Here is a 14634-nt window from a genome sequence, read left to right as displayed (position 1 = left end):
GCAGTGGCCAATGGGCGGCGGCACCGCCCGGCGCGCGGGAGATTCGAACGGCGCGTCCGGCGGGGCAGGGGCGCAGCGCGGCCGCCGCCGCCATGGGGGCCTCCGGCAGCGCCCCCGCCACCCCGACCGCGCCCCGCAACAAGCACCTGGCTCACGTCAGCGACCCCCGCTCCCCCTCCGCCGGCATCCTGCGCACCCCCATCGAGGTAGGCGTCCTCCCGCCGCCGCTCCCCCCTGCGTGGCTCCGGCCCGCCGCCCCCACGGCTGCCCTCTCCACAGGTGGTGAGTTCCCCGGCGGGCAGCCCGCAGCCCAGCCCCGCCGAGCCGCCGGCGGGCACCGGCCAGGAGCGGGACCCGCGGTCGCCCACGCCCGGCATCTCCCGCACGCCCATGAGAGCCGTGTCGAGTGGTGAGTGAGGCCGCCGCGGGCGGGCGGGTTGAGGGGCTGCCTGACTTAGAGGCTCACCCCGTCCCCCTCTGTCCCCGGCAGACAGCGTGGACCGCCTGGTGAAGCAGCTCAGCGAGGCTTTCGGGGCCGAGGCCGCGGCCCCGGAGCCGGCGCCTCCGGGAGCGGCGGGCCCCGCCGAGGAGCCGGCCCGGCGGAGCTCCCCGCCCGCGGGCCTAGAGGCGGAGAGGCCGCCCTCCCCCAGCACGGCCCGGCCCGGCCGCCCTGCCGGGCACGGCTTCTCCTCGGGTAAGTGCTCGGTGTGGTGGTGACAGGGCTCCGTGTGCCCGGAGAGCTGCGCGGCATGGGCTGTGAGCAAGGCGGGGCTCTCGGCACCATCTGGTTCGGGCGCCTTCTCCAGGCGTGCTCCGCGACAGGGCCTGTCCCTACCCCCAGCTCGGCTGTGTCCCACCGCCTGGAGCCTCTGCGGCCAGGGGACCCTTTGGGAACTGCTACGTTATCGAACAGATTTCTGTCCAGAGATGAGAAATTGTTTTTAAACTGTATTCAAAATCAAGAGGTATACAACAACTCTTCCCCTCTCTGAGATGGGTTTTTGACTGTGGAGACCTGTCCAGAGGGACCTTAGAGTTTCTCCTTGGGAAGACCTGCGGAGCAAGGGTGGGCAGCACAACCCTGTGCTAAGGCTGAGCAGTGCTGAGAGACTTGGATGCAAACTGTGCATCAGAAAGCTCTGGGCTGAGCACTGCTCCTCAGAGGAGCGGCGGAGCACTGAGACTGTTCAGCCTGGGGAGGAAAATGCTCAGGGGGTATCTTGTTAATAGATGCAAATACCTGAAGGAAGGGTATAAGGAAGGGAGAGCCAGGCTCTTTTCAGTGGTGCCCAGTGATGGGACCAGAGGCAAAGGGGACACAATGGTACACAGGTTCCTGAACACTTTTTTTTTCACCATGAGGGTGACCAAGCAGTAGAGCAGATTGCTCAGAGAGGTTGCAGAATCTCTATCCGTTGAGATATTCAAGAGACACCTGGACATGGTCCTGGAAAATGGGCTCTAAGTGACCCTGCTGGAGTAGGTCCTCTACAGTTCACTTCCAACATCAACGTTTCTGTGATTCCTTTGCCTCAAAGCCCTTGGGTAAGCCTTTGATAAAGGCCAGGAGGTATTTAAATTCCAGGACCTTTGAGCCTTGTCGTGATGTGCTGGTGTGTTTCTTTTTCTCAACTAGTGAGCAAGCCCAACAGACACAAGCCCAACAAATTCATGGTAACATCTGGAGGAACTGGCCGCTCTCCCCTCAGCATTCTACGAGATGATAATTCTCCCAGTGCTCCCACCCCTCGCCAGGTAAAGCTTAATGGGTCATGCTGAGGGAGGCAGATTGAGCTGAAAAAAAAAAAAAGCCAAATCCTTCAATTTCTGTATCTTGTAGGGTCCCAGTTGAGAATTGTGGCCTCATAGGCCTGTAGAGACTAGTAAATTCACAAATGTTTTTCTGTGAGTCAGTCTTGTCACTAAATGCCTCTGAGTCTTGTCCAATGTCTGTCTTTGTTGAAATCGCCCATTTCAGTGCATTCTTTCTCTCTAGGCTGTAGAAAAAAGTCACTCTTGTACATTGTCACAGGAGAGTCCAAGTTGAATGGCCTGAAAATAGGCTACATACCCTGCTGAGAATTAACTAACCTTCTATTAACTTGTGTTTTACACTCTGTGTTTGGGTTTTTTATTTCTCCAGGGCAAGAGGCACGTGTTGGGAGAGAACCTTGGGGAAAAGAAGGACATGGATCTGAGCAGGAGCATTAAATCTGGGAACTATGCTTGGAGTGACTTGAACAAGGAGAACCAGCAGTGTCCTTTTGTGGAGAACTAGGATCTTGCTATAATTTGCTCCTATGTTTTGAGAATTTTCTAGAGGGAAGAAATCCTACAATAGACTGAAACCCCAAAGCAGTGGTCACATTGCTTACCTATCCCTGTTGGGGAAAGATTTCTCCCTCCTCTTCCTAGCTTGTCATGTCTAATGTACAGCACAGACTTTGTCTCTTTTATTGTATATCAGTTGTATTGGTTTTTCCATAGAGTTTTTATCTCTAGTAAATAAATGTATTCAACCTTTGCTGACTGTATGTCCTGATATTGTGTTTGCTCAGCACAAAAAAACACAGTGTGAGATCCAAAATAACGTGAGATGGCATTGTCCATTAATACTGACCTCCTGTTGGTGAGTTATTAAACCTTGTTGATCTCCAGCTCTCCCTAGCAGAGCCTTGGGCCCCCCAGGATGCTACTCTGAGCCAACAAGTGGAATAGGGGCTGAAAAAAATGGCTCTGTCCTGTAACTGAGTAAAATATCCAAGTTTTGAAAGGAAACACTTTCATCTCACTATCCCAACTTCAGCCTCTTCTCAACTACAGCATGTGAGGAACACCCTCCCCATGGGATGTGAGCTAAAGCAAAGTCTGTGGATGAGGTGTTGACTGGTTGAGACCAGCAGGCAATATTTACAGGAAAATAGTTACGTTAGCAGTAGCTCATTGCAATGCTGGAAAGAACACCGCCTGCAGTGCTTCTGTGAGCTTTCTTTATTTGCCTGGGCTATGAAGATCTAAACAGACTTGAAAACATGGGCTGATGGCTACTGGTTAGATAGGGTCACCACACAATGCAGGAGTGAGGCAAAGAGGGAAGGAACAGCAGGAAGCAGACAACAAATAAGAATAAATATATTATTCCCTGATATTCTGGCAGGTCTTGAGGACTACTTTTCTGCCATTTATGCATAGATAAGACTTGAACTAACAAAAGAGTAAATATATTCCCTGCTATTCTGGCAGGTCTGAAGGCTGCCTTTTTCCCCTTTATGCATAGATAGGCCTTGAGCTAAGTGTTCCCCCACGAAAATGAACCAAATTTACTCTAGCTTTATATTTGAGGTGGTGCCATAGAAATCTCAAATCCAGTGTGTCTCTGGGGCTGTCTGCACAGATACAGGACAGCTGCATAGAGAAGTTAGGTAGAGTTAAAGCAGGGAGAGAGTTTAGTCTGGGGTGGGTGTTGCATGAGGGGTCCTCTGAAGGAGGAGGATGGGCACCAGTGCAGGTAAAGGTGTTTGAAGGAAGGTGCTGGGTGTTCGAATTGTACTGCAAAGTCCTGAGACAAAAAGAACAGGTCTTCAAGCCTGCACAAGGCTGGAAACTGCTGGGGCTGTTTAGAAGTGGAGAGAAGGGACAGTGCATTTGCTCCTGCTCCCCAGCTCCCCCTGCTTCTCCTCTCTGATCTCCTTTCACTCTGGGAGACTCCTACAAGTGACCTGTATCTAGAGACAAGTGGGAGTGGTAGGTAGGCATTTCTGTTGTGCTCAGCTGATGATGCTGTTTTGCATGGGCTCAGGCTGTGGGCCGTGCTTCTGCTGCTCTTCCCTCACTGCCGCCGTCCTCAGTTCCAAATCTTGAGGAAACTGTCCCAGGAGCCAGTGGCAACAGCCATGCCATCCGCCGTCACCCCCAGGCAGCTCACTCTGTTGTCGTGGCCAGAAAGGATTCCTGTGGCAGGAAAGAGGAGAGGTCGGGGAGTGAAGGGGGGCCTGTGAGAGGTGACAGGGGTGGCCCTGCTGAGGACACGCATTGCGGGCTGTGCCTACACGCCGTGTGTGTCCCTACCTGTTCCTGCACAGCCTCTTACAGTCAGTACGTGGAGAATAGGAGCAAACGTGCCAAAGAATTTTGTGTGTGGCATACAGCCACCACCCAAAGGGTTCTTGGGAAGGTATGGCCAGCTGAATCCTCATACAACTGCTTTCACCCTGGAGTGACGCTAAGACTAAGATACGATGGGGTCCTTGATAAGGCTGAGAAAAGTGATGCTGTTGGTGGGCTGTGTTTCATGACTTTTCAGAGGGTAGGGGCCGCTTCTGAAAGAAAAATGCTGCGTGTTCTGTGTATGAGCATTACAGAGTACCCAAAGATGTTGGATGGAAGCCTAGGTGCACACTTGGCTTGGTGCCTGGCCACCAAGTGGCACTGTGAGTACCTGGAACTAGCAGACTAGGAGGAAGTAGGATATTCTTTTGGTGCTTATGAGCAGTTTTAGCTAATAGGAACCTTCTTGTCCCCCTTGAAACAATGTTGTTTAAAGGCTTGACTTCCTTAACATTAAAAACAATAGCTCTTCTAGGCCACTGAGAGTTGTCCTAGTTCTGGTGTGCTCCCTAAGCATGAGGGAGCTTTGTTGGGTTTCAGTCAGTATAGGATGTCTTCCTATGTTTAGGAAGAATAAGTGCCTTATTATCCCTAAGGCAGGGACAGGAGGCCTTGCAGGGAGGGAAAGAGGGACCTCGAGGAGCCACTCACCCACACGCTCTGCTTTCAGTGAGTCCCAGATGTTGCAGTTGAAGTCATCGTACCCAGCAAACAAGAGCCGGCCGCTGCGGGAGAGGGCGATGGAGGTGATTCCGCAGATGATGGTCTCGTGGGAGTACATGATGAGCTCCTGGTCCGCCCGCAGGTCGAAGAGGCGGCAGGTGGCGTCATCGGAGCCGGTGCAGATGGCTTCGCCGTTAGGGAAGAACTGGGGAGGGCACACACCATGTTTTAATGAGGTTTTCCTCGGATCCCGATGGAATTGCTCAACTCGCCACCCCCCTGCTAACCACCAGGAGGGCACAGAGGCAGGAAAACCTGGTGGGGCCAGACATTGGATCATAAAATTTGAGTCTGCAGAAGGGGAAAACCGATACTTCTCGTAAGGCCTAATAAACCCTTTCCACTCCAAGAAAACAAATGACCTAAGCTGTTGCAAGATATCTCAGTGCTTGAGGAAGGATTATTTTAACTCCAGCTGTTAGGTTGGGCCTTGACAAGTGTCCACCCATTATCCCCCAGCTGAGGTCTGACATAATTCTGGCTATCAGAGCCTTCCTCTGTCTGATCCTCATATCCCAGCCTTCTCATACATGCTCATTTTCTGTGGTCTTGCTCTGAGGAGTAAATAAAGGCTCCTCAGGAGCAGGTATGGTAGAAAACCATGTGGCTGGCAATGTAGCCATGGGGCAACTGAGAAAGTTACACTAATTGATGTCAGTGGAGGGTGGTTTGAGCAGCAGACTGCAGGGTGCTGGCATTTGGTTGGCTTCAAGGATTAGTCTGCCATGTGTCTTGTCCTGCCATCTCTGCAGCTCTGAGAGAGGTGTTTCCTCCCAAATGTCTGAGCTGCCTCCCATGAAAATTTAATCTTCAGAAGATCTCCCTGTGATCCTACCTCTTCTGTCTGGAGCTGAACCCAGCTGAGTTAGGTATTCCTGCTGCCTCACTTGTGTCTTGCGCCAAAGCTGCTGGAGCATGCCTGAACCACAGTTCCCAACAGCTGCTGCGAGCAAAGCTGGACCAGCACCTGTGTCAGGGTGCTCAGCTCCACAGATCATGGTGTGCTGCCTGTCCAAGACTTGGATACTTTGGTGCCTGGGGAGAACCCTCCTCCAAGCTTCAGTGAACTTGGGCACTCTCTGCTTCAGGCTGGATCATGGGGCCAAGGTCTAAGACCCTTGTTACCCTAATGACTGACAGCTTCTTTCAACCTTGCACCAAGGCTGTTTCAGAGCTGTTCCACCCCCATTTTCCTCCCTAGCACTGTGCAGAGAGCATACGTACGGAGATGGCATTGATGTCGGACTCGTGCCCTGAGAATGTCTGGCGGCAGGAGCCCTCCCGCACGTCCCACAGTTTGGCAGTAGCATCACAAGCCCCAGAAATGAAGAGTTTGAAGTCAGGGGAGACGGCCAAGCTCATGCAGTCTCCAGTGTGACCAATGAACACAGTCTTCTGCTGCCCTGTCTCGATGTCCCAGAGCGCACTGCAGGAGGGGAGAAGAGAGGAAAGACTGTCTCAGAGCCAGCCAAGGCAGAGCAGACCTACAGCCGGGCTGAAGAGCTGTCCCACTCGCAAACAAAAGGTGGGAAACCATGGTTACCACACGGGAAAATGGGTGAGAGCATCCCTGGAGTCAGCTGTATACAACAGGAGGTATCTTCACGGCTGTTGTTGGCAATACCTTTGCCAAAACAGAGTTAGACTAAGGCTGGGGGTGTGTGAGGCTTGGCATATTCCCATAAATGTAACAGCTGAAGGGAATACTGAGAGACAGTAAGAGGGACACAAACAGCAAAAAAAAAAAAAAAAAAAAAAAAAAAAAAAGAAAACAGCTGAAAAAGGTCTTCTGTGTCCATGCTTGTAAGATGCAAAGCTCCTGTTCCAGGGGATCCCACACCACAGCCAGGCAAACAAACCCTGTGTAACCCTGATCTCTGATGGAAATGCCACATATCCTTGGTCAAAAGGTCATTCCAAAGCAGGTATTGGGATGGGGTGGGGTGAATAAAGACTCAGGACTGTTCAGAGTCACAGCACAGCGAGCCCTGAGAACCAGGAACCAAAGGATCAAGGCACTGGCAGTGTCCCTTGCACAGAGGGCAAGACTTGAGAAGTGGAGAATGTAAGGGTGCTCCACATAAAATTAAAACTCTTTCTGTCCTGGTATAAATGACACTGTTCTTTGTGAGAGCTGTTGACATGGTCCTTACTGCTTGACCTGTCCTCAGCTGAGAAAAGAAGCATCTGTTCTGCCAAGGGATGAAGAATGGATCGGGTTTCCTAAAGTGCTCCATGTGGCCTCCCCATGTAGGAGCAATTCCTCCTTAGATAGTGGAGTGCTGAAGAGCACAAGGACTGCACTTGTTGCTGTGCTAAGAGCAGAGGTCATGTCACTAGGATGCAGGAGGGAGCACTCACCATGTGGTATCTCCAGAGCTAGTCACAATATTGTTGTCATCAAGAAATCGGCAGCAGGAGAGGTATCCTGGGAAGCGGGAACAAGCAAATATGAGAAAAAGCGGCAGGGATAGAAGGGTCAAGTTTGGAAGCAGGGGGCACCCAGTTGCAGGCAGGCAGCACACACACCTGTATGAGCTGAGAGCTCCCTGCTCACTTTGACGTTGCCTTCACGAGACTTGAGGCTGTAGATGGAGCACATGTTGTCAAGGCCTCCACAGGCCACAAAATTGCCAGAGGGGGCATAGGCACAGGTCATGACCCAGGAAGAACGCAAAGGGATGGCATGAACCTGGGAGGACCAGAAACCGTGTCAGGGCTCTTGGCAGCAGAGAGAACAGGTCAAGGACACCAGCTCCAAGGGGACCCACTCCAGCATCCCGGTTTGCAGCCACCTGACTCCTACCTTGTTAGTTGTGTATGTGTCCCACACAATCAGTTTTCCATCTTGTGAGGCACTGACCATAAGTCTGTGAGAAAGGAACAAGATCATGTTAGTAGCTTTCTTCCCATCAGAGCTCTCCTGACCATCACACCCATGTGCTGTCCTGCACCCAGCAGATCAGCAGCAACGCTCTCACTTGGAGTCTGTGGACCAGTGCAAGGCGTAGATCTTGGCCAGGTGTCCCCGCAGGGTCCTTCGGGTCCGCATCTGGATGCGTCCAACGACCTCCATTCCAGACACAATCTAAAAAAAGAGTGGCGGGAGAGAAAGAATTTATCTTGGACTACCAGGAGCTTTACTGCTTTCCACATTTCTGCCTCCTAACTCCTTCCTGACTGGGCAAAAGCCCCTCAGAGTGTTGCTAGCTTGCCCAGGCAGCCCTGTCCCTTACCTGAGCAAGCGTTGTGTCTGCACAGGCTTTCCGGGCATCCTGGAGAAGAGACAACAGCAGATGAGAGAGATTAAAAACATGCGTGGAAGGCAATGACAAGTGAAATTTGGGGTCATAGTCTGAGGGCTACTAGAAGTAGGAACTGTGGCTTAGCTGTGTTTGGACACAGGGGGATCTTTGTCTATGATTAGGGCACCTTGACACCAGTCAATTGTCAGGAAGTTGAGCCAAAATTTGCTGTGCTACACCCTTTCCATAGACCCTCCCACCTGACAGAACACCAGCTATATCTCAGACAGAGGAGATCCTGGGGATTCACCACACTCTTAGGACCCCTGTCCCCTCTTCACTCCCTTCCCCTACTGCTCTTCCCCCCACCATGGTGGGAAGATATCCATTAGCATTTAAAGGGCTGTGGAGAGCTGCAGAGGGCTCCAAGTATGTAGATGGAGAAAGCCCAACTCCAGCTTGCGGCTGAGGAGGAAAGTTTGGGCATGCAGTGGTGGGGTAGACACGCTCTCAGCAACTTCATGACTGTTGCCAGCATTACCGCAATCTGCTTCTTCAGCTGCTCAGCCTCCTGCTTCATCTGCTCCATTTCCCCCATCTTTCTGACCTAGGGGTGGCTCCTCCACGTGGGGCAGCCTGGATTCTGGGGAGACAGATCAAAGGAAAGAGGTGTGAGTTAGATAGGACACCAGTGTGACTGCTCAGTTACGGAAATGTAGGTATCTCTGATAAAGGATTGGTGACCATTTATTGGCTGAATACTCAGTCATGTCGTGTTATATCTGGCCACAGCCCTTAGCATTTGGGAAGATTGTGTTGGGCCTGGTCAAAGGTCCATTTTGTCTTGGATCCTCCTTACACATACACATACGGAAGCTAAAGAACTCCAGAGCCACTTGCTGAGGTTCTGGCCACACTTGTCCACTCATTTTTAACCTCTCCATTCCAGGCCCTGGGTCCTCTTCATCAGCTTCTCCCTGCTCATAGCCAAGCTGTCTATCTCAGCTCCAGGAGGAAGAAACTTGATGGGGGGAGCCCATTGGCTATTTCCTACTGTTTGTCCTAAGCAAAGCCTCACCAGGTAGGACCAACCGACTCTCTGACCACCAAGAAAATCTACAGAGCTCTTGAGGTAGTCTCTCAGGGTTCCCTCCCAGTTTCACATCAAAAACCAAGCCAAAACCAACCAACCAACCAAAAAACCAAACCAAAATAAAATAAAAACAAAGGTGGATGCCTAGGGAAGAATCTAAGAATAACATAAGCCGATAGGGATACATCTCCTACTTGCCCAGCCCTAGCTTTTCACTGATGCCCAGAGCTAGAGCAGCATTACTGTATGCAAGTCCTTGATGGACTTCTGTGCATTTGTTCACACCATTTTTGTGCCCATGTCAAGCTCAGCCTCCTCAGTACCCCATGGTGATGACTTCCACAGCTGGGTGGCAGGCTCTACAAAGTTTCTACTTCTATCACTTCCTGGTGGCACTAGCTCCACTTGACATTAGCTATATTTTGAGTTGCTGGAAGAATCAGCAAATAACTGGTCTCTATTCACCTCTGCATCACTCGGTATTTTATACATCTTTGTCATAGCCGTCTCTTTTCCAGACTGCAGAGCAAACTTAGTCATTCCTCCTGTGTAAGCTGTTACGTCCTATTATCTCTGTTGTTCTATGAGCTTTTTTTCAGTTGTTTACAGAGCAGAGATGATACATTTTTGCAGGGCAGGGAACCAGAACTGTAATCCATATTCAAGATGCAGGTGCACTGTATTCTTATACAACATCTCTCTTTTGTTCTTTCTTTCTTGTTATGTGCATTTAAATCTTCACCAGCGATTCTAGCATCTCCCACTTTTATAGACAAACGTAATCTTTAATTGCTCCAACATTTCACCTGGATAGATGTGAGTGTCCAGATGTGCTCCAGGTGTTGCCCAAGAAATGTTCCAGCAGCATCTGCAGAATTTCTCCCAGTCCCTACGGGTCACATCATTCACATCACTTCCATCCCTGTTGCCTGAAGGCCTCACTTCCTCTGGTCAGTGGGGCTTTGGGTCCTTCCATGCCAGACTTGCTCTCTTGCTGTGGGCAAGCACATCCAGACAGCTCCCAAGTCCCACCTTTGCTTGCTGCTTCATAGAGCATTTTGAGTTTCCTTTAAGAATTCCTTCCCTTGGATGTCTCCACGGCTTTCCTTTGATCCCCCAGGCACAGTGAGTTTTTGCTTGTTCAATGATTCCTGAGGTATGGCTTTGAGTCCAGGAAAGAGAACGAGATACAGGCTTCCCCTAGCTCCTGGGAGGCTATCCCAGCAGGAAGCTATTTCAGGATATACTTTGCAGAGAGAAACTTGTGCCTGCCACCTGCAGGGCTGGATAGAGCCACAGCACTGCTGACTCTTCCCTGCTCGCTGCCCATGCACTGGATGGGGCTGCCAGCCCCAGCAAATGGTGAGAGGGCAACAGTGTCAGGGCCCAGAGGAAGGTGCCACAGCCATGGCCTGGGGCTGCCAGCCTCAGCCTCCTGCAGCTACACTGAAGGACAGCAACAGACCAGCACCTCAGCTGAGCCCATTCCACTGGTTTTTCTTCTCTTATTCCAACAGAAAAGTGATGAGGGGGCTCCTCATCACTGGGGCGTGCAAGGATGTGCACCCTAGGCTGTGCAAGGATGCACAGCTGCACCTCATTGAGTGACCCTGGCCATGAAAACCCACCTTCATACACTTCCCCTCCTTTGGGAAAGGGCTGGCATTCCACTCCACCTCTCAGCTGACTGACAGAGCAGGGAGATGCTGGGGAAGGCCTTGCAGCTTTTAGTCAGAGGCTGCACATCCTCCTTATCCTGGGGTGTTTGCCCCTCAGTTTCAGTGTACAGTGAGGCTGCAAGGCTCCATCCAGCTCTGGTCACAGCCTACAGCACACCAAGTGGCACACCTGAACTTCCAGCCACCCTGTGCAGCCAGCCCCTACCATTGTGGCCCACACTTTGCCCTTTTCCAGTGTTCCTAAGGACTGATCCATCAATCCTAAGCATTGGATTGCCTTTTCCTGCTAGGTAACCTCCTGCCCCTGACTCTCTCCTTCCAGCCTCCTTTGCTTGGTTCCCAATTCTTCAGGCTGTTATTTCATACACCTTTGGCTCTCTGAGATCACTGTCCATCCACCTGCCCTAATTTTTCTCTGTAGACTTCTGGCTTTGCCCACCCAGACCTGCACAGAGATGGGAACCTTGTTCTCCCTCCCTTCCAATTTCTGCTCCCAGTGAAGCTGGCTGTACCTGTCCTCCTCATTACCCGTTGGATCCCAGTCTTCCTTTCACTACTCCTGCTTTTTCACTACTCTCTTCCCTTCGCTGGTTGTTTCTCAACTCTGGCACTAGCAAGTGAATGCCAGTTCACTGCTCTGTAAAGCTGCACGACCAGATGAGGGGCTTTTGGAGCCGTAGGCAGATCAAACAGCAGGGGCAGGATGTCGAGGATGGATAAAAAGGGCTAAATATAGAGAAGGTGCAGCTCAGGACTGCGTCCGAACCTTTAAATCCCTCTGAGGAACACTCTAAATGAACTTGGGAATTGTTCTCAGCCTCAGAAGGACAAGGAGCCACAGATGAGTGATAATAATAGCTCCATCTTTTGCCTGTCGCCTCCATCCGTCACGTCCCAGTGCAATTTGTGGAGAATGAGTTATCCCCAGTGTAGTGCAGCTGCCTCCCAGGAGGACCAGGGCAGGTGTGCAAAAGAGCAGCTTGTTATGGTCATGTAAATTTAGGGCAGGAAATGGGAGGAACAAAATGGGGGAAGAACAGAGGAAAGGGAAATGGAGTTTGGCCAAGGCATGTTCCTGCCTTGACCAGCAGGACCTTAGGACTACACATTTCTAGTGGATCTAAGGATCAGCTCACAGTTGCTCATGGTGGTTGCCCAGGCTAGTTTTAATGAGAAAGGCTTCTAAATGGTGCACACGTGGTTCTTTCTGGAAGTAAGGGCTCTCTCAGGTCAATCCTAAGCAGAAGAGGAAACCAAGTCCTTAGGTACCTTTGAAAGAAACAATTCACCATTCTCAGCACAGTTACTGACAGGAGGACCTTGGCACCTGCTCCAGAGTTTTGCCTCCTGCAAGCACCACCAGGAGCGAGTAGGGCACAGCCAAACAGAGCCTGGGCTTGGTCAGTTCATGCCAGCCCTGTTCCGAGCCCTGCCTTAGCTGTGCTCATCCAGTTCACAGCTCTTGGCTTTGGAAATCACATTTCACTCCTTCTGCTCTCCAACATGACAGTTCTTTCCCTTCCTGCCTTTTCTAACAAACTTCTTGCTGCAGCACTCCTGTCCGTGGGCAGTCAAACCCATCCTGAGCCCTTTGGTGTCTGCTCATAGCAGATCAAATGCCTCTGCTGTGGTGCAAGACGGAGGGGGATCTGGAATCATCCATCTTCTGCCTTTTGCTGCCACACCCTGACTTTCCAGAGCAGTGGCCATATCCCTTGCACGATGCCATGGAGGTGGCCCAGCTTCCTCCCTGGAGGCTGTCCCTCCAAGTCATCTGCATCACTCCCTGGTGGGGATAAGGGTGCAAGTAATGGGGGGGAAAAAGAGGCAAGGTGAACCCTCTTATTATCTGCTCCTGGGTAGCTTCCCCCATGCTACGGAAGGAGTGGTTGCTCTGTGGAATGTTGGGAGAGGGCTGTGAATGGAAAAGGGAAAAGTGCAAGAAGAAGGACTCAGTGGGAATAGGCAGCATCCCTGGGTCTCTGTGTAATCCCTGACTAGATTCGCAGGCTCGCCCTGGTGACCCTGGGCTCCTTGCAGAGCCGGATAGAGATGATCCCTCTCTCCTGTGATAGAGGTCAAAGGTCAGGGTAAAATTACCCTGCTCTGCTCCTTGCTTTCTGAGGGCTCCTTCTCCACCCAGAAGAGCAGCCAGCTGCAAAGAGGTGTGCACAGGGTGCGCTGGGAGTGCAGGGCTCTGTACAGGCAGCGAGTGCCAGGTCAATCAGGGGAGGTGTTACCCTCCTGCTCCAGTCTGGAAACTGGTGAGATTTACCTGCCAAGTGGAGAAACAAGCAACCCCATCCCAGTGCAAATCTCCCTCACCACTATAAAGACACTTCAGTGCTAACTCCAACTTCTTTCCATGATCTTACCCTCCCTCATCCTCTGATGGGATGAGCCCTCATTCAAAGGCTGCCCACAGAATCACTCCAAGAAACTCAGGGTCCCAAATGCCAGGTTCACCAAGGTGACCTCAGGCAATGCAAGGCAGCAAACTTACCGGGATCTGTAGAGCAAGGTGGGTTGTAGTCCCTTCTGGATGGGACCCTCACAGCCTGCCTCCCTTGCTGAGAATGGCTCCTCACTGCCCAAAAGTCCCTTGTACCTCTGCAGTCTCCAGTCAGTCCTGTTCGTCCACCCAGCGAGTCCCTTGCTCCCTCTCTGCTCCTCAGCCTCTCCCAGGACTGATCTCCCCATGGGGAGCTGGAAGGCTGTGGACGGGAGGGGTTGGGGGAGGGCTGATTCCAGGAGCAGCGTCAGGCAAATTAAATCAGACACCAGAGACTTGGGGAAATCGGATTGGGACGTAATGCAAAGCAGGTGGATGGGGAGGGGTGAAAAGAGAGAGTAGCACACTGCTCCTGAAGGGAAAGAAACAATCCCAGGCGGATTTGACTCTCTCTGTTTATATCAGCAACAAACTAATAAAGTGAAGATTAGCCAGAACAGCCTAGGATTATCAGCCACCAGGGCAGGGCTTGCTGTACCTCACAGTCACAGGAATTCCTGTTTTCCCAGGGACAGCATGCCACTTGTGTCCTGGGCAGGGCAGAAGGAGGGATGATGCCACCAGAGAGGGCCTGCAAAGGGAAAACCAATGGCAGGGCCATCACACCCTCTCTCGGCTGCAAACAGGGCTCTGGATGGGGAAAACAGAACTGGGCACAGGGGCCAGGGGTGGCAAAAGATTTGGTGGCATGCCTTTTGGCAGCCACTTTAGTGGGATGCTGCGAGGGGATTATCTTGGCCTCAATCTCTTTTAATCTCTCCCGCGGCTTTGGCCCAAGCCTGAGATAAATACCTTTTAACGGATCTCATCTGACGTCAGGAGGCCATCAGTCTAATCACCCAGGCTACCTTTGGGCAAAGCAAGCCAGAGATGTGGACACTGGCCCCTCACCCCACAACGCGTCTTCATCAACCAGGAACCACCCAGCACCCCCCACGAATCATCGGGATGGACATGTGGGTGCTGGGATGTGACAGGCTCCTTTGCCAGGGAAAGGGAATTTGAAATGCACACAATCAAACATTTTCCTGTGACCCTGGGGAGGGGATGGGAAGCAAAAAGGGTTGCCAACACAAGTTTCTCAAGCCTGCATGTTAAGAAGCATCAGGATTCAGACTGAGGAAGGACTTCCCTTTCCGTGGAGCAGGGGCCCTGTGCCAACAGTGACAAAGGGGATCGCTCACCCACCTCTTACACCACTGGCCCTGGCTCTAAAGACTTCTTCCACTTGAACTGCATTTGGGGTCTCCATGCACAACTCATCAAGGCTTGAGT

At 51.8% G+C, this 14634-nt stretch overlaps 2 protein-coding genes across 2 annotated transcripts; one reads left to right on the top strand and one right to left on the bottom strand.

Annotated features, from left to right (window-relative positions):
• Positions 1-57: 57 nt before the first annotated feature.
• On the top strand, positions 58-2524 carry CDCA3 (cell division cycle associated 3). Its single transcript, XM_053936447.1, has 5 exons — positions 58-206; positions 280-409; positions 491-694; positions 1637-1755; positions 2144-2524. Exons 1-5 carry the CDS (start codon positions 93-95, stop codon positions 2276-2278), a joined length of 702 nt encoding a protein of 233 aa, XP_053792422.1. The 5' UTR covers positions 58-92; the 3' UTR covers positions 2279-2524.
• Positions 2525-3773: 1249 nt separating this feature from the next.
• Positions 3774-8673, bottom strand: GNB3 (G protein subunit beta 3). The gene is made up of 9 exons (XM_053934633.1): positions 8617-8673; positions 8067-8105; positions 7812-7918; positions 7637-7700; positions 7360-7522; positions 7192-7258; positions 6055-6256; positions 4759-4975; positions 3774-3951 (listed from the first exon to the last, which is right to left on the bottom strand). Exons 1-9 carry the CDS (start codon positions 8671-8673, stop codon positions 3845-3847), a joined length of 1023 nt encoding a protein of 340 aa, XP_053790608.1. The 3' UTR covers positions 3774-3844.
• Between the last annotated feature and the right edge of the window lie 5961 nt (positions 8674-14634).

This window comes from Vidua chalybeata, chromosome 2, assembly GCF_026979565.1.
Source record: "Vidua chalybeata isolate OUT-0048 chromosome 2, bVidCha1 merged haplotype, whole genome shotgun sequence".
In the NCBI taxonomy this organism is placed as follows: domain Eukaryota; kingdom Metazoa; phylum Chordata; class Aves; order Passeriformes; family Viduidae; genus Vidua; species Vidua chalybeata.
This window is presented reverse-complemented; position numbering and strand designations above follow the sequence as displayed.